Here is a 24776-nt window from a genome sequence, read left to right on the forward strand (position 1 = left end):
GAGGATCACAAGGTTAGGAGTTTGAGACCAGCCTGACCAACATGGTGAAACCCTGTCTCTACTAAAAATACAAAAATTAGCTGGGCATGGCGGTACATGCCTGTAATCCCATCTACTCGGGAGGCTGAGGTAGGAGAATTGCTTGAACCCGGGAGGCGGAGGTTGTGGTGAGCCGAGATCGCGCCACTGTACTCCAGCCTGGGCGACAGAAAGAGATTCCATCCCAAAAAAAAGATGTCATTCAGTGAAGACTACTGTGAAAATGATTTTTAAGAGGTAAAAATCTGTTTTAATGATGTTACGATGCAGCATCTGTAACATACCAGCCTGATATTTATTTTCACGCAAATTCATAGCCAAAATTTTATTACAATCTTGTTTATCTGAAATTTGTTCTCAGCGTCCCTATCTCCACTATATGCCTTATAATATCACAAGGAAGAAAAACAAAGGGGTAAAGATTCTTAAGTCTTCTATGTTACAATTTTTCTGTTTGTGCAAACGTCCAAGTAGAAGCTTCTCATAACACCACATTCTTTAGCTTTGTGAAAGTGATGGTATTTTAAAACATACTACAAAAATTTTAAATTGTTTTCTTCTTAAACATATTTAAACATTTCTATTCTCCAATATTTCAAATAATTTCCACCAACCGGCAGAGGAACTGAAACTCACCATACACTCCAGTTGTCCAAACTAAGAACCAGACAGTGAGGTTCAGATCTTGGTGTGAGATAGTGCTTCATGGCATGCTGCTCCTGAGAATTTCTGCCACAGCCCTAAAAAAATCATAATCATAAACCTCAAGGCCATAAAAATTCAGCAGGAGGGGAAAATGCAAAATCTATCATAAACAAGGAAGTGGCTCATGAAACTCTGCCACTCTTAACAATCTTGAAAAGAAAATGTTAGACTCCGGAATCAGTATTTTGTTAAAACTTAAATATGCACAGGCAACTGAGAACATTTAAATCAAAAAGTATTTAGAAAACCATGCACTCGCTGGGCGCGGTGGCTCATACCTGTAATCCCAGTATTTTGGGGGGCTGAGGTCGGGGGATCACCTGAGGTCAGGAGTTCGAGACCAGCCTGACCAACATGGTGAAACCCTGTCTCTACTAAAAATACAAAAATTAGCCAGGCGTGGTGGCACACATCTGTAATCCCAGCTAATTAGGAGGCTGAGACAGAGAATTGCTTGAACCTAGGAGGCAGAGGTTGCAGTGAGCCAATATCATACCACTGCACTCCAGCCTGGGCAACAAGAGCGAAAACGCCATCTCCAAAAAAAAAAAAAAAAAAGAAAAAAAAAGAAAACCATGCATTCAAAGTACTCTTGCTCTCCAACTTTCCAGCCCAAATTAAACCACACTAACACAGTCACTCATGAAGTCTGGTTTGGATTCCTTAACAGTCTCCTAAACATTCCCCTAACTTCAGCCTCCTCCTTCACATGCATATTCTTTCAGTTTAATGTTCCTAAAACAAAGCTCTATTTATACACAATTCAAAAATTATGAATTGCTCTCTTAAACCCCTAATAAACAAGCTTGACATTCTCTGACCCCAACATATCTCTCCAGTGTTAACTCCCACATTCTCTTATTCACATACCAATGACCAGCTAAAAACACACTCAGCACTTTTCACAACTATGCAATTTTGTTCACATTATTCTATTTATCCAGAATCCTTTATGAACACTGCTACCTAACAAAATCCCACCGACTCTTAAAGATCTTGCTCAAAAGCCACCTCCTCCCAGAAGCCTATACTTATCTCCCAGATGAGAAAATACTGTCTCCTTCCTTTAAACAAATTCTGTAAAACATGGTGTAAATCCCTAGTGGCATTCCTTATTTTCTACCTTGTACTAACGTTACTGATATTTATATCCATTCTCCCCTGAACTATAAATCCCAAAGGCTCAAAGCAATAGACTTAATATATTATCAAATATTCTAGAACACAGGAGGTGGTCAAAAAGCACTATTTAAACAAGCAAATGGGAGACTTTTACCTAAAAGATGTATAGGCTTATTCATGAAAGAACATGACCAAAACTCCTGCTTCCAGCTAGTCAGATCACTGCTAAGAAACATACCTTCACTGTGTATCTACTGGAACCAATCTATCAACTTTTGGACCACAGTACAACAACCGGTCCTATTTCTACTGCAGCGAGATATATACTCTGGAGAAGGAATATACATTGGTAGTTTCTAATTCCTTAACTATGTACCAAACACTATTGGCTTAATTTATCCCATTCAACATTTAATTCCAAAATAAATGAATTAACATTTGATATTATTTTTGAAAATTACAACATCATTTGAGAACATTTGAAACATATAGTTGTCTTGACACAAGAGTTAAGAATCATTAGCTAACAGTGCCAAAAAGTATCTCGTGGGAAAAAAGTTAATACTGACATGTCTTACTCTTATGAATTAAAAAGGTAGCAAGTAAACTTTGTAACACAAAATATATTCTAAAAAATCGAAATAGCGAAGTATATTCATACTCACCATATGTATTTAAAAGGTTACAATTAAACCTTTCAAATATAAGTAAACAACATTATTTTCTAACATACAGATTTTTTTAACTGACCACAATGAGATATCAGTATACAACTCTCACAACGGCTAAAATAAAAAACTGTGACAATTGTAAATGCTGACAAAAATGAAGAAAAAGTGAATCATTCATACAGTGCTAGTAAGAATACAAAAAGTAGTGTCACTGTGAAAAAATAGTTCGGCAGTTTCTTAAAAAACTAAACATTAAATTGCCATAGGACCCAGGAAGTGCACTCTTGCACATTTATCCTAGAGAAATGAAATCTAAGTTCACACAAAAACCTGTACACAAATGTTAATAGCGGCTTTATTTAATCACCAAAAAATGGGATCAGCCCAGATGTTGTCATTCGACAGGTAAACAGTAAAAACAAGCCGTGGTACATATATACCATAAAATACATTCGGTGATTAAAAAAAGAATAAACTTGATAGACACAGCTTTGATAAATCTTCAGGTGATTATGCTGAGTGAAAAAGCCAATCCTGGCTGGGCATTGTGGCTCACACCTATCATCTTAGCACTTTGGGAGGCCCAGGTGGGCGGATCACTTGAGTCTAAGAGTTTAAGACCAGCCTGGGCAGTATACTGAAACCACATCTCTACAAAAACTACAAAAATTAGCCATGAATAGTGGCATGCAGGTGTAGCCCCTGCACTCGGGAGGCTGAGGTGGGAGGATCACTTGAGCCTGCGAGGTGAAGGCTGCCGTGAGCCATGATTATATCACTGAACTCCAGCCTGGGTGAGAGAGTGAGGCCCTGTCTCGAAAAAAGAAAAAAGAAAAAGCCAATCCCAAAATGTTGCACACTGTATGACTGACTCCATTTACATAACCTTTCTGATGAAGTGACTAAATTTAGAAATACAGAATAGAATGGTGGTTGCCAGGGGCTGGAGAGAGTGGTAGCAGTAGGGAGGTGGGTATGAGCGATCCCTGTGATGCTCAACTATTTAGTATCATGACTGTGGTGGTGAATAATCTACACAGGTGACAAAAGTGTACAGAATGTAATACACATGTACACATACACATGCACAAAAGAGAAGTCAAACTCAGGAGATCTGATTGAGATTGGTGTGTTGTATCAATCTCAATATCCTGGTTGTGATATTATACTCATTTTGTAAAATGTTACCATCTGAGCAAAACGCGTAGGGATTTCTCTGTATTATTTATTAGATCTGCACATGGATCTATAACAACCTCAATAAGATTTTCAACTTGAAAACATGTAATGAAAAAAAAAAAAATCCTGACTGGGCGCAGTGGCTCACGCCTGTATTCCTAGCACTTTGAGCGAGCCAAGGTTAGTAGATCACTTGAAATCAGGAGTTTGAGACCAGCCTGGCCAACACGGCAAAACCCCATCTCTACTAAAAATACAAAAATCAGCCGGGCGTGGTGGCGCACACCTGTAATTCCAGCTACTTGGAGACTGAGGCAGGAAAGCTGCTTGAACCTGGGAGGTAGAGGCTGCCGTGAGCCAAGATTGCACCACTGCACTCCAGCCTGGGTGACAGAGTAAGACCTCATCTCAAAAAAAAAAATACAAAAAAAAACCTGGCTATCTGCCTCATGTTGAAGCCTCATGACTTCATGACTACTGCCTAGTAGCCCAATTTCCTAACATATAAGCTTAACTTGCCACCACTAAGGGTAACTGAGAGGCCCTGACTTTAGTACCATGGTAGTAACTGTGAGCTGGTAGAGCAGACACTATGATGTGCCAGCCAGACATGCCCTCACTCCCAAAGATCAAGGTACTACTTATTCCCCCGTGTGCTGAGAATGTGGCCGGCTGAGAGCTCACAGTCTAGTCCATCCATCCCCAGGAATCAGTCTCAACAAAAGGGAGCTGCCTTGCCCGACGTTACTTCCTGCTCTAGGGACAGGCCATATCCAGTGACTGGTCTACACACAGATAGAAAGGTCTAGCTCCTTGCCTCAATTCAGGCAGAGATCACTGTGGGATTGGATGAGACCCCATTGTCACTGCCTCTTCATTCAACTTCTCCCTGTGCTTAATCTTGCTTCCCTTACTTTTATTGGTGTGGTACCAGAAAACACTCCACCACCTATACACAGACTTCAGACTCAGAACTGGTTCCCCAGAGAACACGATCTATGTTACTAGTATCCTTTTATCCATACTGTACTTCCAAGTAATACCTTCTAAAGTAAGTTCAAAGAGTTTTCTAAAATCTCATATTGATCTTAAAAGTAAGCATACCTGATGGCCACATTTAAGACATAACCAAACTGAAGGCTTTTCTTCTGTTTCTTCTTCAGCTTTATCTTTCACTTTATTGTCAGTCTTACAGTCTTGGCAAATATTCCATTCCACATTCACTAAAGCCTTTTTCAAGTTACCTTGTTCCAATCCTTTTCTAATGTGTCTGCACATAGGCTCTATTAAAACAAATAATAGAGAAGGAATATATAAGGTCAAAAATGACTTTCTTCAGTTAATCTCAAAACTTAACCTTGATTCACATTTCAAAAATGAAATTTACTCTATAAAGTAACTGTTAGATATTCTGAACTTAAAATTGTTTGATGTTTGAATAATACGAGATGAATATGTGAGAAACAGATTTGATACAAATTTGTGAAGTTTCGCTTTCTTAAAGTCCTAAATATAACCACCACTGACCCCACTACAAATTCATTTCAATTTATTTGGCTATTTCCTTTAAATTAAGGACCTTTATCATATTTATGATTCTCTTTATCTTTAAAGATTTGTAGAAAACATCCTTCATTCAGTCAATGGTACACCTACTACAGGGCAGGCACTGTGCTAGACGCTCAGGAGCCCAAAACTGACCAAGTCACAGCTCTTTTCTTGGAGTAGCTCACATTCCGGAAGGAAAGGCAGCTAAATAAATTAATGTATAAAAATCTCTGAAACATGGTGTAGCAGCAAAAGAAGAGAAGGCTAAAGTCACCAAAAGTGTCACGGGGAGGTAATATCTGTGCAATCCTAGAAGATAATAATAGTAATAAAAATTGCTGATATTAATTAAATATGTTCTATGAACTTTGTTAAATGTTTTGCATACATTATCTCATTTAATCCTTACAATCACCCTAGAAGACAGTATTATTCCCAATGACAAATGAGAAAACTAAGATTTACTGCCCACATAACTACTGAGTATCTATGCCAGAATTTAGACTCAAATCTTTCTGACTTCATGGCTCACACTTTAAACTGTGACCTCAGGGAGTGAAGGGCAATCTGAAAATGCCAATGCCAAGAATAAAAACATGTAAAAGTGCATGCTGTCTCCCCAGATGATGGAGTTACACAATGTGTAAAAATGAGCAGTTGAACCTGAGGCTGAAAACTCTGTTGGGGCCAAGATAAGTAAAGAGCTTTGCAAATCACTCTAAAGTGCTGAGTTGTTTCAGGAACATTGGAGGTTTAGAAACCAGTCAAGTGGCATAATTAGCTTTATGTCCAATGATCTTGCACCAAGGAAAGAAATATAAATGCAACTGAGATCAAGTGGAAAAACTACCAAATCTCAGTACTCAAAGAAATACAAACTGGAAAAAGAAGGTACCCTTTTTAAACTATCAAATCAGCACAGATTTTTACAGATGATACCAACCAGTGCTGATGAAGGTTCAGGGAAATGGGCACTTTTCTATGCTGCTAGGGGGCCTGGAAATTAGTAAAACATTTCTGGATGGCAACTTAGCAACAGAATCAAAAGAGCCTTGAAAATGTTGATACCCTTCGATTAAAAAATTATATATGTGTATTAGGAAAATATTTAAATATACACAGAGATTTAGCTATAAAAGTTGTTTACTACTGAGCCATTCATAATACTAAAAAGTTAAAGATTACCTAAACCTGTAACAGTAGAAAATTATTTAAATAAATTATGAAATACCCATGGTCTTTGGTCAATGCAATAATATGCCATTAAAAATGTTGTTGAAGGTCCGGTACAGTGGCTCATGCCTGTAATTCCAGAACTTTGAGAGGCTGAGGCAAGTGGATCACTTGAGGTCAGGAGTTCAAGACCAGCCTGGCTAACACGGTGAAACCCCAACTCTACTAAAAATACAAAAATTAGCTGGGTGTGGTGGAACACACCAGTAATCCCAACTACTCATGAGGCTGAGACAGGAGAATTGCTTGAACCCGCGAGGCAGAGGCTGCAGTGAGCTGAGATCATGCTACCGCACTCCAGTCTGGGCAACAGAGCCAGACTCCATCTCAGAGAAAAAAATAAAATAAAATGTTGTAGCAGGTTGGGCGCAGTGACTCTCATGTGTAATCCCAGCACTTTTGGAGGCCGAGGCAGGCAGATCACTTGAGGCCAGGAGTTCAAGATCAGCCTGACCAACATAGGGAAACATCGTCTCTATTTAAAAAAAAAAAAATTAGCTGGCTGTGGTGGGATATGTCTGTAATCCCAGTTACTCGGAGGCTGAGGCACAAGAGAATCGTTTGAACCTGGGAGGCGGAAGTTGTAGTGAGCTGAGATTGCACCACTGCACTCCAGCCTGGGTGACAGAGCGGGACTCTTTCTCAAAAAAAAAGGAGAAGACTGTTAAATGACATATAGATTATAAACATTACATTAAAATGAAAATAACAATAATGTGCAGTTTTATACCATTTTCATATTTTAAAACATTCATTTAGAGATATAAACATTAAAGATTCAGTCAATTAAATATACCTAAAGTTTCAGAGGAATCATCAATTGGAACAGTTTTTCCCTTTGTCCGTTTCTTTCCCATGCTGGCACTTTATGGATTACTTACTGACACAAAATAATAATCTAGAAAGCAAGATAAAGTTAGCTTGAACAAAAAAGAAAGTATGTCTTATATTTCTCTAGGAGACAGTAAAATAATGAAGGCACATATATTATGCGTGTCTATCACACTGTAATTTATAAAGACCAATCACATATAATCATCTAATTTTCAATAGGAACTCAAGTAGATAGAATAGTTATCTCCCCTGTTTTTCACAGCGTAGGAAACTGATTCTTAGCAAGCTTAAGAGGTTTTCAATACATGTAAAAGGTCAGGAGAGAACCCTGGTCTTCTTAAACAGGTCGTGAACAGTCTCAGAACTTGACACTCTTAGGAAGCTGACTCCTCACTACGTACATGTGAAATAATGGTGGCACTTTAATTAGAAAACTGATTTCCTTTCCTTCTAAGCTACCTTTCTTAGCTCTGCAGTCTAAGCAAATTAAATTGATAATTTCTCTAATAAAAATTAAAAATAATTCTGACAACAACCTCCTGAAGGGAGTTAGAAATTTTCCAAAACAGCTTCAAAGCTAAATACAAAAAGTGATACACTGTTGTGCCTTTTCAACACCAGGATTTCCTATGCACATCAGCTAAATGGAAATTGATTACAACTGCATTCTTGACTATTTACATTATTACATTATTGCCAAAACCACTTTGGAAGGCTATTGACAAATCTAGCTGCACATCACATCTTCACCTTTTTAGTCAACAATTCAAACTTAGAAAACAAGAAAAGTGCGGCCGGGCGCGGTGGCTCAAGCCTGTAATCCCAGCACTTTGGGAGGTCGAGACGGGCGGATCACGAGGTCAGGAGATCGAGACCAGCCTGGCTAACATGGTGAAACCCCGTCTCTACTAAAAAATACAAAAAAACTAGCCGGGCGAGGTGGCAGGCGCCTGTAGTCCCAGCTACTCGGGAGGCTGAGGCAGGAGAATGGCGTAAACCCGGGAGGCGGAGCTTGCAGTGAGCTGAGATCCGTCCACTGCACCCCAGCCTGGGCCACAGAGCCAGACTCAGACTCCCTCTCAAAAAAAAAAAAAAAAAAAAAAAAAAAAAGAAAACAAGAAAAGTGCTAAAAGTACATACAGGTCTACCTATCTAGAATTATAGATTTTAGAAATAAATACAAAAAATAGCACCCAAGTTCTTGCTTCCAATCCAACTCACTCTAATCGGGGTGGAAGGTCAGTACTACATTCATCTTCCAGTTATGCCATTTTTATCATATCATTCTCTTGATTGAAAGCATTTAACAGTTTCCCAGACCACACTCCCTAAACTTTAGCCTTTATAAATAGGGCCCATAGGCCTTTATAAATTTGGCCCCAATGCTCAGCTAATCCTGACTCTCTATTATGCCTCGACAACAAAAACAACAACAAAAAACCCACTAAAATTATAATTATATAGTACTTTTGCTCTTCAAAATCCTTTCACAAACATTATCACATCGGATTTTCATAACAACACTTTAAATGGAGACATTTCAGTCAAGGAGAAGAAAACTCAGGGAAAAAAATGGTGAAAGATCACACAGGGTAACAAAAATGAGCTAAAAGGCAGGTGTTGTCTGGATGCGGTGGCTCACGCCTATAATCCCAACACTTTCGGAGGTCGAGGTGGGAGGATCGCTTGAGGCCAGAAGTTCAAGACTAGCCTGGGCAACAAAAAAGCGACACTATCTCTACAAAAAAAAAAAAGGTAAAACGCAGATGTTTGGGTTTCAAGACCACCACTTTTTACCTGCCAATCAAGTCAGTCTCTTTTTGTTTTTTTTTGAGACAGAGTCTTGCTCTGCCGCCCAGGTTCAAATGCTTCTTCTACCTCAGACTCCCGAATAGCTACGATTACAGAGCCCACCACCACGCCCGCCTAATTTTTGTATTTTTAGTAGATACGGGGGTTTGAACTCTGGGCCAGGCTAGTCTGAACTCCTGACCTCGTGATCTGCCCGCCTCGGCCTCCTAAAGTGCTGGGATTAAAGACGTGAGCCACCACGCCTGGCCAAGTCTGTCTCTTGTACTCCACTCCAAAACACTTTGTACCCTCTGCGCCTTGATGTCTTTGATTTCTAGCCGTAATGTTCTATCTATCTAAATCTTACCAATCTTGCAAGCTCTCCATTTCAAGGAAGCCTTAGACAATCATCCTACTCTAAATTAACCTCTCCACTGAACTTCTCCAGTATTTACAGTATGCTCCAGTCATCTTGTCCCCTTATCAGATATTCTAGTGAATTTTTTAAATCTTTATCTGGGTTTATCTTATTTCTCTAAGCAGAACCTAAAGTTCTTAGAAAAATAAATGGTTTCAGGCATAGCTTTGGAACTGCCTATAATATCTAGCATAATGTTAGTACATAGTAGGTCCTGAAGAAATACTTCTTGCATTTAAATAGAAAAAAAGAATAGTACCTGAGGCATAAAGGATGATTACAAGGTGCAAAGGTAGGTACATAAGAATGAAGCAAACAAGTTCTGGTGAAAAAGAAAAGAGTGAAGAATAAGAAGTCAGAAGTCTGCAGCAGTGAAGACAGACAGCACTAGTAAATCTGGTTTTAGGATTGCAGCAGCTCAGACTCCATAGGAAACTTGAAAGACGAATTGTTAATTGCTGCAGGCAGAGGACATAGAGGCGTCACTCCAGTGCTGCGGAAAGAGCCCCAGTAAATTTCTGACAACTATAAAGGCAACTAAGGAGTCATGAGGAGAGAATACTGTGACTCCCATCAGCTCTAAAACATCAATAAACTTACTACACTTTTCAAGTAGTGTCATCGGATGAGTATTAGCGTCCTAGTGAAATGACACTTTGCAGGACTCCGTACAAAATCTAAATCAAAGATAGTCTTGCCGGCTCTCATATTATTCCAAGTCTCTTCTCTCTCTGCCCTCCCAGTCGTCCCCTGCCTACTCGGTTCCATTAAAAATGTAAGTGTGTGGAAAACTTTGTCAGCAGGTCTTAACGTGGCTTTCAAGTTTTGCGTAGATCAGTCCTCTCCTAGGTGTAGTCAACTGGATAGGTGACAGATCCTGCTTTTTCCCACCAGCAGTAAGAACACGGCTGCAAACCCAGCCCCAACCCATAGGGGCCACTCGCCACCCACCCACTTGCTCCGCGCCTGCCACACCTCCCCTCTCCTCCTCTTCTAACTGCTCCGATCCCACCGGGGAACCTCGGGGTCCACGGGGTCAAGAAGGGCGCCAGCAGCGGCATTTCATTGGCCAGCTTCTGGAACTGACAAGACACGCAGCCAATGAGATCGCAGTCCCGGAAGTAGCCGGGTTACGTGCTTAAAGAGTGGGGCCTTCAAGAAGAGAACGAAGTTGGGGCTGAAAACAGGGGCTCTCCCAGCGCAGGAAGTCAGGCGAGCGACGACTGCCAGGCAGTGGGACCAGAACTCACCCACGGCGACAGAGCCCATAACTGCATCCCCTCATGGGCCTTTGGGCTGAGTAGCCAGCTCCGTCTTCCTCCTGGTGACGAATTGAGAGCGACGGAGCAGAAGCCAGAGTGACCCCTAGAAAGCAACAACTTCCGGAACGCGGCATTATGGGAAGTGGCTAGGCCACCACCTCCCCACCCCTACCTCCCGTGACCATGGGCTCTGACGCTAGTAAATCTGCGCCTGCGTGCGGCTTGCACCGGAAGTCCGGGCTTAGGGGTTGGTTGTCAATGGGTTTTCTGGTCTCTGACGTAACCATGAAGTTATACAAATGCCTCTGAAGTGTGGGCATCTGGTGGTAGTCTGAGCCTTGGAGTTTCCCAGATGGTTACCTTTCTGGAACACATTACATTTGGAGGCTAAGAGGGGGAGCGCTTAAATTTCTGTTTCCGTAATTCTGTCCTCTCGACTTCTAAAACTGAGTACGTAAGTTGTCTTGAATTTACCTTCCTGCGCCATGTCAGAATACAAAACGCAGCGAGGTAATTTTTTTTTTTTTTTTTGAGACAGAATATCCCTCTGTCGCCCAGGTTGGAGTGCATTCTTCTGCCTCAGCCTTCCGAGTAGCTGGGACTACAGGCGCACGCCACCACACCCGGCTAACTTTTGTATTTTTTGGTGGAGACAGGGTTTCACCATATTGGCCAGGCTGGTCTCGAACTCCTGACCTTGTGATCCGCCCTTCTCGGCCTCCCAAAGTGCTGGGATTACAGGCGTGAGCCACCGCGCCCGGCCGCGAGAGTGAATTTTTAAAGCAGAACTGAAAGACAGTGTCAAACATAAATTGCGGGAGAGGAGGGAATTTTCAATATTTACTGTTCATTCTTTGAAAATTTGTAAGTGCGAGGCCGGGCGCGGTGGCTCATGCCTGTAATCCCAACACTGGGAGGCCGAGGCGGGTGGATGACCTGAGGGCAGGAGTTCGAGACCAGCCTGGCCAACATGGTGAAGTCCCGTCTCTACTAAAAATACAAAAAATTAGTCAGGCATGGTGGCGAGCGCCTGTAATCCCAGCTACTCGGGAGGCCAAGGAAGGAGAGTCGCTTGAACTCTGGAAGCAGAGGTTGCAGTGAGCTGAGATCACTCCATTGCACTCCAGCCTGGGCAACAAGAGTGAAACTCTGTCTCAAAAAAAGAAAATATGTAAGGGTACACTTTGTGCCAAGCCTTCCCTCAAATGAATTAAACATAGGCCTCTCTGCCCTGGAGTCTTAGTTTAGTAGAGAAAATAGTAATCCCTACCAAGGGTGCGAGGGTGGGGGGGTTGCAGATATCTATAGAAAAATAGTCAAAGAATGTAAACAGGTAATTCACCATAAAAAAAACAATTGGTCATAAAATAAATGTCTATTGTTACTAATCAGATAAAAGGAGTTTAAGATGGTGGCATACTAACTACCAGAGTAACATTTGGTTAAATTTGGAGGAAAACTAGCTCTCTTGCTTTTTACTGCTGAGATAAATTTTTTTGTTTGTTTGTTTTCTTTTGTTTTGAGACTGGCTTGCACTCTGCTGCCCAGGCTGGAGTACAGTGGCATGATCTCAGCTCACTGCAACCTCCACCTTCCAGGTTGAAGCCATTCTCCTGCCTCTGCCTCCTGAGTGGCTGGGATTACAGGCACATGCCACCCCACCGCACCCAGCTAACTTTTGTAGTTTTTGGTAGAGGTGGGGTTTCAGCATGTTGGCCAGGCTGGTCTTGAACTCCTGGCCTCAAGTGATCCACCTGCCTCAGCCTCCCAAAGTGCTGAATTACAGGTGTAAGCCACCGCACCCAGCTTAGTTTCATCTTTCACTTTATTCTGACAACATTATGACATTAAAGTCCAAGAGATATTGGGCTTGTCCTTGTTTGGTCTCTGGTGATTTAGATGAGGCAGGACTGAGCCCCCACGAATGTATTATCTCAAAAAGTTAGTAGCAGCTATTATGCAAAGTTCCAAGGCTCAAGTCAAATCCTGGGCATATCCACGGATGTGTGGTAGGGCATAGGCTCCAGCTCTCATGCAAGAAAGAACAGGAGTGGGATGAGATAATTTTTTAAAGCTTTATTCTCCAAGCTCCAGAAATGCAGGCTTTTTGCCCCCACCCATTTTAAAACAGAGCCTTAAGGTCATTGTACCACGTGCTTCCTGTCTGAAAGGCTCTTCCCCTTCATCTTCCGGGGTTGGTATCTTATTGTCATTCTGTTCACACCTTATTTTTAATTTACTTATTTTAGAGACAGGATCTGGCTTTGTAGCCCAGACTGAAGTGCAATCATAGTTCACTGTAACCTTGAATTCCTGTGCTCAAGTGATCCTCACGCCTCAGCCTCCCGTAGCTGGTAATGCAAGTGTGTGCCACCCCATCAGCTAACTTTTTGATTTTTTGAAGTCACCATGTCTCTGCAAAAGCTTGCTGCCCAGGCTGGTCTCAAACTCCTGACCTCAAGCGATACTCCAGCCTCAGTCTCCCAAAGCACTAGGATTCCAGGTGTGAGTCACTGCATCCAGCCTCTATACATGCCTTAAAAGTCACTTCCTTCCAGTTACAGGGCAATCTAGGTAACACAGTTATCTGATCACTCACATCACCTTACTTTACTTCTCTGTCCAGCAATTATCCACTATTTGGTAATTTTCTTTTTCTTTTTTTTTGAAACAGAGTCTCACTCTGTTGCCCAGGCTGGAGTGCAGTAGTGCAGTTACAGCTCACTGCAGCCTCAGTCTCCCAGGCTCAAGCAATTCTCCTACCTCAGCCTCCTGAGTAGCTGGGACTACAGGCCTACAGGCACAGGACCCCACATCTGGCTAATTTTTGTATTTTTTGTAGAGACAGGGGTCTCTCTCTGTTGCCCAAACTGGTCTCAAACCCTGGGCTCAAGTGATCCTCCTTGGTCTCCCAAAGTGCTGGGATTATAGGCATGAGCTATTATGCCTGGCCATAATTTTCTTCTCTTTTTTTTTTTTTTTTTTTTTTTTTTTTGAGACTGAGTTTTGCTCTTGTTGCCCAGGCTGGAGTGCAATGGCGTGATCTCAGCTCACAGCAACCTCTGCGTCCTGGGTTCAAGCGATTCTCCTGCCTCAGCCTCCCCAGTAGTTGGGATTACAGGCATGTGCCACCATGTCCAGCTAAGTTTTGTATTTTTAGTAGAGACCGGGTTTCTCCATGTTGGTCAGGCTGGTCTCGAACTCCCAACCTCAAGTGATCTGCCTGCCTTGGCCTCCCAAAGTGCTGGGATTACAGGTGTGAGCCACCGTGCCCGGCCCATAATTTTCTTTTATTTTTACCTTTATGTTTAGCCCTCTTCATCCATACACAGAAATGTGCAAATATAAGGTCTTTGAGAGATGCAACATCTTTGTGTTGTTCATGGCTATAATTAGTACCTGGAAGTGCCTGGAATATAGTAAGTGCTCGATAAATATTTATTGAAAAGAAATAGTCATGAGAAATAAAATGCTGTACAAGAATGTTCGCAGCTGCTTTATTTATAATAGCCAAAAAACTGAAGATAGCCCAGGTTTCTATCAAAACAAGAATGGAACTGGTATATTCATATGATGGAATACTACTGAGCAATCAAAAGAAACTGATACACATGATAACAGATGAAAATATTTCCCTGAGTGAAAGAACCCTTACACAAAAATATCTATTGCATGACTCCAACCATATGAAGTTCTAGAACAAGAAAAATAAGTATGGTGGGGGAAAAAAATCAGAACAGTGGTTACCTTTGGGGAGAACTGGGTAGGGACTAAGGGCATGAAAGAACTTTATGGGGTGATGGTAATGTTCTATACGTTAATATGGCTTGAGTTCCATAGGTGTATGCATTTAAAAACTTATGTGTATTTAAGGTATACATTTCATTTTTACCTTTAAAACCCTTAATTTGGGCCGGGCGCGGTGGCTCATGCCTGTAATCTCAGCACTTTGGGAGGCCGAGGTGGGTGGATCATGAGGTCAGGAGATCGAGACCATCTTGGCTAACACTGTGAAACCCTGTCTCTACTAAAAATACAAAAAATTAGCTGGGCGTGGTGGCGGGCGCCTGTAGTCCCAGCTACTTGGGAGGCTGAGGCAGGAGAATGGCGTGAACCCAGGAGGCAGAGGTTGCAGTGAGCTGGGATGGCGCCACTGCACTCCAGCCTGGGCGACAGAGCGAGACTCCGTCTCAAAAACAAAACAAAACAAAAACTAATTTGAATGATGTACATTAGAGATACTTAGAAGCTACTGTCTGCAGTTTACTTTGAAATGTATGAAAACAGATGGATTGATGAGATATGTGACAAAGCTGGTAGAGTAAAATTCTATACTCTCCAGGTCAGTGTTTTTCAACCTCAACACTATCAGAATTTTGAACCAGCAAATTTATTATTGTCAGGGGATGTCCTGTTCATTGTAGGAAGTTGAGGAGCATCCCTGGGCTCTACCTACTCCATGCCAATAGCATCCTTCCAGTTGTGACAACCCAAAATGTCTTCAGACACTGCTAAATAGAGGGGAAATCCTTCCTTCCCCTTCTCTTGAGATCTGCTCCACTGTAAAATTCTCTCGACTTTGCTTTACACTTGAATTTTTTCATAATAAATGTTGGAGGAAAAAATAAATTATGACATTGAAAAATGCTCATGAAACACCATGCAGAAGATGTAGTTTATGAACACCTACAATACATACTGTCGTCTTTTTGTTTAAAAAAAAAAAGCGGCAGGGGTCGGGGGGAGAGCTAGCAGTGATATTTAGTATTGCTAAATGTCAGTGTTTACAAATCGTATCTATGACACTTCTAAAATGAATATTATAAGGTGTATTCCATATAGTTGGATTGGGAAGAAAAACATTTCCAATTACCCTCCTGTCAGCATCTCCTTCAAACTACCCTTTTATTAAGAGGGATAAATATGCATTCACACGGTTCCTCCCAGCTTGGTTAATGGGGGAGAACACCTAAGATAGCTAAGGCCACCAGGCATCCAGGCTCAGATCTCCCTAATTGCCCTCCTCCTCCATGATTCAGGGACAAGGAGGATCACCACTGTGTGGGAAGATACTAGAAATGCAAAATTTGGACCCCCGCCCCTACCTACCGAATCTTGATCTGCATTTCAACAGGAAACCCGAACTATTCCTGGACACGTTGGAGTTTGAGGAGCATTAATAGACCAATTCTTTGTCCCTGAAAAGTGCCCACTATATAGACTGACAGTGGTGGCCGCTGGGAAATGACAACGGGATTGGCATGGAGAGTTATTAAGAAGAAAAACCAGCCGGGCGCGGTGGCTCAGGCCTGTAATCCCAGCACTTTGGGAGGCCAGGGGTGGCGGATCGCCTGAGGTCAGGAGTTCGAGACCAGCCTAGCTAACATGGTGAAACCCCCGTCTCTACTAAAAAATACAAAAATTATCTGAGCATGGTGGTGGGCGCCTGTAATCCTTGCTACTCGGGAGGCCGAGGCAGGAGAATCGCTTGAACCCGAACCCGGGAGGTGGAGGCTGCTGTGAGCCGAGATCGCGCCACTGCACTCCAGCTTGGGGGACAGAGCGAGACTCCGTCTCAAAAAAAAAAAAAAAAAAAAAAGGAGAAGAAGAAGAAGAAAACTCTGCGACTGAGAAGTACCTAGCAGGGACAAAGCATTCCCTTAGTCGTTCCAGCTGCGTACACAAACACTGGCCGACCCGGCGCCCGACAGGCCAGCTCTAGCTTCCGGCCGCGGCCCTGCGCGCGCATGCGCCGCGCGCCCTGTTTTTTTCTGATAGGCCGCTAGGTGAGGCGGTTTGTGAGTTTTGGGTCGCAGTATACTAGAATTTTGAGGTTTCCTTCCGGTGAAAATTGAGCTGTTCGTGCAGCCATGGGACCCGGGTTACAGCAGTGAGGGGGCCGCGACTCAAGGTTAGTCTCGCCTCAGCGCCAGTGGCGAGCGCCACGGGGGTTTCCCACGCTGCAGCGCCGGGCGCAACTCTTAGGGAACGTTCCCGGCATGGCTGCCGGCCTCCCCTCACTGCAGGCGCCCATCGGTCGGTTTGGACCTCCGCGTTGCTTCCCGGCTTCAGCAGCCCCGCTCCAGCCAGGGACCTCGCCCCGAGGGCAGTCAGGGTGCGAGGGCGGCTGCGTGCTGGGCATTCTTCCTGAGAGCTTCGTGGCTTGGGTCGCGGGGTACCGTGCTCTGTTTTTCAAAAACAAAAAAAAATCTGCAAGGAAAAGATATTATTCCACTCAGAAATACCAAGTTTCAGTCTACGTTCTCTTAAATATATATATATATTTTTTTATTTTTTATTTTTTATTTTTTTTTAAAATAATAGTAAAGGCGAGGTCTCCCTGTGTTAGCCAGGCTGGTCTTGAACAATTGGGCTTAAGCAATCCCCCTTTCTCCCGAAGTGCTGGGATTACAGGCGTGAGCCACCGCGCCCGGCTGCAGTCTGTTTCCTTACAGCATTCGCTGAAATCTTGAGTCATAAAATTATCTTGAGGGTTTTTTGGAAGGACTGAAATCTCTTAAGCAAAAATAATTTGGCAGATAAATGACCTGTGACATCACTCCCGTAGTTATCCATTCAAGAGTCCCTCCGTCCCGTACTTCTTTGCTATTCCATTTCATCTTCGCTACCTGCAATTCGATAGGACCCTCTCCCGACTTTGCTCACTCCCTGGGAAACTTTAAACAAATACATAGCTTCAATAAGTGTTGACTTCCAAAATTATATCTGTAGCTCAGTCTCTCGTAGACTCCAAAACTGTATATCTAACTGCATGCTAGACATCTCTATTTAACAGGTGTCTTAGTAGGCGCTTCATTACTTCAGCTCTCCATGAAGCTCTCCTGAAGCTCTCCATGACCACACCGTCCAAATAAATGGCACATCCATACTTTCAGTAGCTTAAAGCCTTGGAGTCATTCTTCCGTGTCTCATGTAATTCATCTGTAAATCCTGTTGCTTCTGTTCTCTCCACGTATCCAGAACCTGAAGTTTACCAACTTGACCACTATAATCCTATCCAAGCCACCATCCTCTCTCCCTAGTAATTGCGGTGTCTATCTGGTTACCCCACTTTTCCTTTCACTTTTCTCCGTAGCAGCAAGTGTGGGGATCTTCGTAAGTCAAACCTCTCTTGTAGCTCTTACGTATCAGTCGGGATAAAATTCAAAATTCTGGCCATGCTTTACTAGTCCCAACATAAACTGCCCCACATTTCCTTACTAAACTCTTTGATTTCCCCTGTCCCCAGCTCACTGTGCGCTGGCCAGCTGCTCTAGCACCCTCCTACCTCAAGGCATTTGAATATGCTGTTCACTTTCCCTCGAACACTCTTGGCCAAGAAAAACACATGGCATCCTTTTTCAGTTCCTTAAAGTCTCTTCCCTACAGTCACCTTAGGAGAAAGGCCTTTCCTGACAACCCCTTGTGCAGTCTCACCCCCTGCTGCCTTATTGTTTCCCTTGTCCTTGTTTTCTTCAGGTTTCTTCACAGCAGTTATTTACTGGATATAAAAATTCTTTTTTGTTTTTTTTTTAAACAGTCTCACATGTTGCCCAGGCTGGAGTGCAGTAGTGTGATCTTAGCTCACTGCAACCTCTGCCTCCTCAGTTCAAGTGATTCTCCTGCCTCAGCCTCCCTAGTAGCTGGGACTACAGGCGTGTGCGATCACACCTGGCTAATTTTTGTATTTTTAGTAGAGATGGGGTTTCATCATGTTGGCCAGGCTGGTCTCAAACTCCTGACCTCAGGTAATCCGCCCATCTCATCCTCCCGAAGTGCTGTGATTACAGGCGTGAGCCACCGCACCTGGGCTGGGCATATAAATTTGTTTTTGATGTCATGGTATCCTCCCACCAGTAGAGTTGTTTTATTACTTTCATTCATTGTTATCTTAGTGCCAATGCTTGAACGTAAGTGCTTTAGAAACATTTGTTGAAATGATGACCAGGCCGGGCTTGGTGGCTCACGCCTGTAATCCCAGCACTTTGGGATGCCGAGACGGATGGATCACAAGGTAAAGGAGATCGAGACCATCCTGGCTAACACAGTGAAACCCCATCTCTACCAAAACTGCAAAAAATTAGCCGGGCATGGTAGCGGGCACCTGTAGTTCCAGCTACTTGGGAGGCTGAGCCAGGAGAATGGCGTGAACCCAGGAGGCGGAGCTTGCAGTGAGCCGAGATTGTGCCACTGCACTCCGGCCTGGGTGACAGAGCAAGACTACGTCTCAAAAACAAACAAAAAAAAGAAATGATGACCAATAATAATAATAGTAATAAGCGGCCCGACACCGTGGCTCATGCCTGTAATCCCAGCACTTTGGGAGGCCAAGGCGGGTGGATCACAAGGGTAGCAGTTCGAGACCAGCCTGGCCAATGTGGTAAAACCCCATCTCTACTAAAAAACCCAGAAAGCAGAGGTTGTAGTGAACCAACTCTGCACCCTGGCCTGGGTGACAGAGCTAGACCTTGTCTCAAAAAAAAAAAAAGGTTTTTAAATTAATAATAATAGTAGCAAGCACACATAAAATTTACTCTGTTGCCAGGCACTTTCCACAAATTCTCATCTAATCATCACAGCAACCCTCTCATCCCAGTTACGGAGTTGGGGAGACTAAAGCACAGATAAATTAAGCCACTTGCCTAAGGTCGTGCAGTTGGTAAGTGGCAGAGCCTGGAGTTGCACCTTGGCAATCTGGTAATAGAATCCAAACACTGGTAACAGAGCCACTCCAACAAAAAACAAAGTAAATGCACTTCCTCTAATAACCACCCAAGAAGTTGTTTTCTGTGTTTCTCAACTCCAAAACAGACTAGCAAATATGTCTATGGAATTCCAATAAGTCCAGGGATTTTAAGTATGTATGAGGATTTAGTTTAAAAAAAAAAAAAAAAAGGGCTGGGTGTGGTGGCTCACACCTGTAATTCCAGCACTTTGGGAGGGGGAGGCAGAGGCGGGCGGATCATGAGGTCAGGAGATCTCAACCATCCTGGCTAACATGGTGAAACCCCGTCTCTACAAAAAATAAAAAAATAAAAAAAATAGCTGGGCGTGGTGGCGGGCACCTGTAGTCCCAGCTACTCGGGAGGCTGAGGCAGGAGAATGGCATGAACCCGGGAGGCGGAGCTTGCAGTGAGCCGAGATCGTGCCACTAAACTCCAGCCTGGGCGACAGAGCAAGACTCTGTCTCAAAAAAAAAAAAAAAGAAAGAAAGAAAAACTAATAAATGCCATGCACAGTGGCTCATACCTGTAATGCTAGCACTTGGGGAGGCCAAGACAGGAGGATTGCTTGAGCCCAGGAGGTTGAGACCAGGCTGAGCAACATAGCAAGACCTTGTTTCTACAAATAAAAAATGAAGCCAGGCGTGGCAGTGCATACCTGTGGTCCTAGCTACTCAGAAGTCTGAGGTGGGAGGATTGCTTGGGCGTGGGAGGTTGAGGTTGCAGTGAGTGGGGATCATGCCACTGCACTCCAGCTGGGGTGACAGAGCTAGACCCTGTCTCAAAAAAAACTAATAAACAATATTTACTTAAGAAACTGACCATTCAGATAATCAAACTCTCTGACTTATTCTGTACATTCTAGGTTTCCAGTGTAACCAGTCATATCCTCTCTTCTGGCTACATTATTGATACAGCTTTTTGACTACATAATTGGTTTACTTTGATGAAATTGCCCATTTATGGTAGCTCAAAATGTCCGCTCAACTATCTAGACACAGAAGAATGTGGTGTCTACTTACTATTAAAAGTTTTTTGTGTTTGTTTTTTTATAGATGGTCTCAGTATGTTGCCCAGGCTGGTCTTAGCATAGGACTTAGTATATTATATCTGAAAGTAGAGTAATGGGGAAGAGACTAATTAAATTGTACAATTTACGAAGAAATCAAATACAATTTTAGTAAGTACCCTTGTTGATGTATTCATTTCTTCTAAGATTGCATATGTAAATTGTTTCTCTTGTCTTTACCTCCTTAGAAACTTACACATGTCCAAAAATGATTGAGATAGAGCAGGCGGAGGCCCAGCTTGCTGAGTTAGACCTGCTAGCCAGTATGTTCCCTGGTGAGAATGAGCTCATAGTAAATGACCAACTGGCTGTAGCAGAACTGAAAGATTGTATTGAAAAGAAGACAATGGAGGGGCGATCTTCAAAAGTTTACTTTACTATCAATATGAACCTGGATGTATCTGAGGAAGCAATGGTAATTCAGTTTTGCTTTTGGAAGGATTGAAACATGTTGAGACTTAAAACATTGGTTAGTGCACTTTTTCTTCTTCTCTTTAATCAGGCGATGTTTTCTCTGGCCTGTATTCTTCCTTTTAAATACCCAGCAGTTCTGCCTGAAATTACTGTCAGGTACGTTACAGAAGTTCTGGCCAACTTTAGAGGTCAAATTAATCTGAGAATAAAAGCAACTCTTGAATTTGTTTTCTGTTCCAAGACAATTGTTTTCTTATATCTTTTCTGTTAGATCAGTAATATTGAGTAGATCCCAGCAGACTCAGCTGAACACAGATCTGACTGCATTCCTGCAAAAACATTGTCATGGAGATGTTTGTATACTGAATGCCACGGAGTGGGTTAGAGAACACGCGTCTGGCTATGTCAGCAGAGATACTTCATCTTCACCCACCACAGGAAGCACAGTCCAGTCAGTTGACCTCATCTTCACAAGACTCTGGATCTACAGCCATCATATCTACAACAAATGCAAAAGAAAGAATATTCTAGAGTGGGCAAAGGAGCTTTCCCTGTCTGGGTTTAGCATGCCTGGAAAACCTGGTGTTGTTTGTGTGGAAGGCCCACAAAGTGCCTGTGAAGAATTCTGGTCAAGGTTTGCTTTCACATATGTATGTGAAGTCATGTCAAAAATTTTAATAGTAAACAAGATACAGTCATGTGCTGCCTAGTAATATTTTGCTCAACAGTGGACCACACATAAAACAGTGGTGCCATAGGATTATAATGGAGCACATATACAAACCTGATACATGGCATTTGATCTTCCCACTATTGAATATCAGAGTGATATTCAGTAATCGTGCTGGGACATTTGCTTTTCTATATGAAAAAATATAAATACAAAAAAAGTACCATCTAGGTTTGTGTAAGTACACTCTATTGTGGTGGTACAATGACAAAATAACCTGAAGATACATTTCTCAGAATGTGTCCCCATTGTTAAGCAACACATGACTATTAGAGATGTGGAGATAAGTATGTCCCAGGGGTTGTATCTTTATGGGGATTCAATCTCAAGTTGATAGATATGGCAGAAATCGCATGTAGTCAGCATTTTCCCCCTCACCTGACAAGTGCATATAGGAGACATTCTGTAAATATGCTGAATGAATTGAGCTCCTGCCCAAGACACTATGACCCCATCCACTTTCATGGATCTGATCCTTCCCTTATCTTAGTGATGCTGCAAACTGTATACCCTATGAAGTAAGGGGCTTTCTAGAAGCACTAGAGTTGCCACTAGTCTTCTCATTTCTCTACTGATATCCTAAATGAATTTCTGAGAAGATCCATTAATAGTTTGGGATTCAGTAATTCCTACATTTCTAAACTACTAATACAAGGCCGTAGTAAGGGCAACAAATGAGTTTGGGGATGGGATTATGACCAGAATCATATTTCATTAAAATCCCTCTGAGATAAAAGTAGATTTCTTGGGTGGGGTGTGATGACTCACACCTGTAATCCCAGCACTGTGGGTGGCTGAGGCAGCATATCAATTGCAGCCAGGAGTTTGAAACCAGCATGAGCAACATAGCAAGACCTGTCTCTACTAAATAAACAAAAGTTATAAAAATTTTAAAAAGTAGACTACTACTAGGAAAAGGCATTGATAAGTCTGTTTTATAACTTCTGTTTTATGTGCTCTATACATTTTGAAAATGTTTACTTTGGAAATTTCTTTTCAGACTCAGAAAATTAAACTGGAAGAGAATTTTAATCCGCCATCGAGAAGACGTTCCTTTTGATGGTACAAATGATGAAATGCAAAGACAAAGGAAATTTTCCATTTTTGAAGAAAAAGTGTTCAGTGTTAATGGAGCCAGGGGAAACCACATGGACTTTGGTCAGCTCTATCAGTTCTTAAATGCCAAAGGATGTGGGGATGTTTTCCAGATGTTTTTTGGTGTAGAAGGACAATGACAGTAAGAGTAGTTGAAAGTATCTTGTCACTGTTGGCCTTTTGATTTTTTTTTCCCACTTTTTCTTGAAAGATTAAGTAATTTTATTTTAGTTCCATTCTAGAATGTTGGGGAGTGGGGGACAAGAAAAAATAGTATAGCTGAAATGCATCTGTTAAAAATGTCATGATTGAAAGCAGAACTGAGTTTTAAATTACAACCTTAAAATTGTTGTTAGGTATTTCTTCACCTATCAGCTGCCCATTTTGAAAAAGAAATGATCCACAAAGGTGATGTTGGTGCTCCAATTTGCCAGCCATTCCCAACCCCCTTCTCCCTTACCTGCCTTCACTAAAGAACCCAGAAAAGCTAATTGCTCCCCTTTCAGCCTCTGTTGCAACTAACAACTCTCAGTGGCCTCAGGACACACCTTTGGCCTTGGGAATTCTGGGAAAACTTTTGCTTCCTGATTAAAGAAACATATGCAGCTAGGCCACCTCCTCCCCCTCTTACTTTTATAAACGCCAAAGTGATGGCTGGAGCTGGAGGGGTTATTTGAACTATGACAGAAGGAAGGACTAAGAGAACCACGAAGATGCCAGTTGCCACATTGTTGAGCTGCTGACCCAACACCAGCCGCTGCCTATCTCTAGACGTCTTATGAAATAAAACCAGGTTTGTTTAATTTCTAGGCTTTTTTTTTTTTTTTTTTAATAGACAGAGTCTTGCTCTGTCACCCAGGCTGGAGTGCAATGGTGTGATCTCGGCTCACTGCAACCTCCGCCTCCCAAGTTCAAGCGATTCTCCTGCCTCGGCCTCCCGAGTAGCTGAGATTACAGGGGCCTGCCACTATGCCTGGCTAATTTTTGTGTTTTTAGTAGAGACGGGGTTTCACCATGTTGGCCAGGCTGGTCTCGAACTCCTGACCTCAGGTGATCGCCCGCCTTGGCCTCCCAATGTGCTGGGATTACAGGCGTGAGCCACCACGCCCAGCCAATTTCTAGGCTTTTTACTGGCAGTTGAAAGCTAGTTTGTCAAATAGAGTTTTTCAGAGCTTTCGTTTTGCATTTACGCCAGCCTTTTGATACATAAATAGGTGAAGTTTTTCTGAAGTGGAGTTTGCAGTTCGTCTCGTTTTGTATACTCACGCTCTGCCCCTGTTCCTGGGCTTGCCTCAGACAAGGCTGAGGCACGAGTAGGGCTTAAACTTTTTTAACAAGCGTCAACAATTCATCAAATTAGTAATTTAGAAGATTTGTTTGGCAAATTGTATTCTGACATTTTTTTGTTCTGGAAATGGCTTTCTGTATATTTCTTTTTGCCAAATTTTGACCTACCATTAAACACACCACCCAGTTTTTGAGGACCTCCATAAATTGGTTCCAAAAGCATTTATTATTTATTAATTTGCTAGCACGCAGGTTGATACCAGGTGTTGGATATTTCTTGACCAGTCAGACTTGGTTGAGGAATAGAGTTGGGGTGAGAAACAATGCATTAAGTTAGTAAAAAGTTGGAGGCAAACTATGCTTATCACAAAATGAATCAGTAACTGAAAGATAGCATATATTATGTAATACAATGTAGAAATCTGAAGGAATAAAATGGAAGAAGGCTATGTGGATAAATCTTAAATATAAAGGTTATTAAACATAAATGAGGGTCAGAATGGTATTTAAAGCACAGTGCTTCTATTGGACCTAAACCTTATGTACCTCCCCAGATTTCCTCCCTGCTGCCCATTCCTATTGCCCTGTCAGTTGCCCTGGAAATCCCAGTTCCTCTGCTGCCACCAGACAGCCAGATGAACCAGTTGTGTGTCTAG

General features: G+C 42.4%; 2 protein-coding genes across 7 annotated transcripts in view; one reads left to right on the plus strand and one right to left on the minus strand.

Annotated features, from left to right (window-relative positions):
• USP16 (ubiquitin specific peptidase 16) overlaps positions 1 to 10939 on the minus strand; it is a 30578-nt gene extending 19639 nt beyond the window's left edge. For 2 of the 5 annotated variants that reach the window (XM_007965698.3, XM_007965679.3), the window contains exons 1-4: positions 10791 to 10939; positions 7294 to 7395; positions 4821 to 4999; positions 676 to 779 (exon numbers count right to left, since the gene is read on the minus strand). In XM_007965698.3, the coding sequence (XP_007963889.3) occupies positions 676 to 779; positions 4821 to 4999; positions 7294 to 7354 (344 nt within the window). In that variant the 5' untranslated portion in view covers positions 7355 to 7395; positions 10791 to 10939. Of the gene's footprint in view, positions 1 to 675; positions 780 to 4820; positions 5000 to 7293; positions 7396 to 9799; positions 9863 to 10790 lie in introns of all 5 variants that reach the window. The other 3 variants (XM_007965693.3, XM_007965700.3, XM_007965703.3) reach the window with 3 other exon arrangements.
• Positions 10940 to 16577: 5638 nt separating this feature from the next.
• On the plus strand, positions 16578 to 24608 carry RWDD2B (RWD domain containing 2B). Of its 2 annotated transcripts, none has more exons than XM_007965730.3 (5): positions 16578 to 16713; positions 20783 to 21009; positions 21097 to 21164; positions 21280 to 21642; positions 22739 to 24608. In XM_007965730.3, the coding sequence occupies exons 2-5, from the start codon at positions 20803 to 20805 to the stop codon at positions 22971 to 22973; spliced, it is 873 nt and encodes a 290-aa protein (XP_007963921.3). In that variant the 5' UTR covers positions 16578 to 16713; positions 20783 to 20802; the 3' UTR covers positions 22974 to 24608. The 2 variants fall into 2 exon arrangements, with proteins under 2 accessions (XP_007963921.3, XP_037846572.2); XM_037990644.2 differs by having other exon boundaries at positions 16605 to 16713; positions 21280 to 21658; positions 22739 to 22842.
• The last annotated feature ends 168 nt before the right edge of the window (positions 24609 to 24776 follow it).

This window comes from Chlorocebus sabaeus, chromosome 2 (assembly GCF_047675955.1).
Source record: "Chlorocebus sabaeus isolate Y175 chromosome 2, mChlSab1.0.hap1, whole genome shotgun sequence".
NCBI classification, from domain to species: Eukaryota; Metazoa; Chordata; class Mammalia; order Primates; family Cercopithecidae; genus Chlorocebus; species Chlorocebus sabaeus.

Bases quoted from the DNA above. Each gene is read 5' to 3' on its own strand.
- RWDD2B (XM_007965730.3), top strand. From the start codon at position 20,803: ATGATTGAGATAGAGCAGGCGGAGGCCCAGCTTGCTGAGTTAGACCTG. The intron at 21,165-21,279 runs GTACGTTACAGA...CTTTTCTGTTAG, and splicing joins CTGCCTGAAATTACTGTCAG to ATCAGTAATATTGAGTAGAT. The intron at 21,643-22,738 runs GTTTGCTTTCAC...ATTTCTTTTCAG, and splicing joins TGTGAAGAATTCTGGTCAAG to ACTCAGAAAATTAAACTGGA.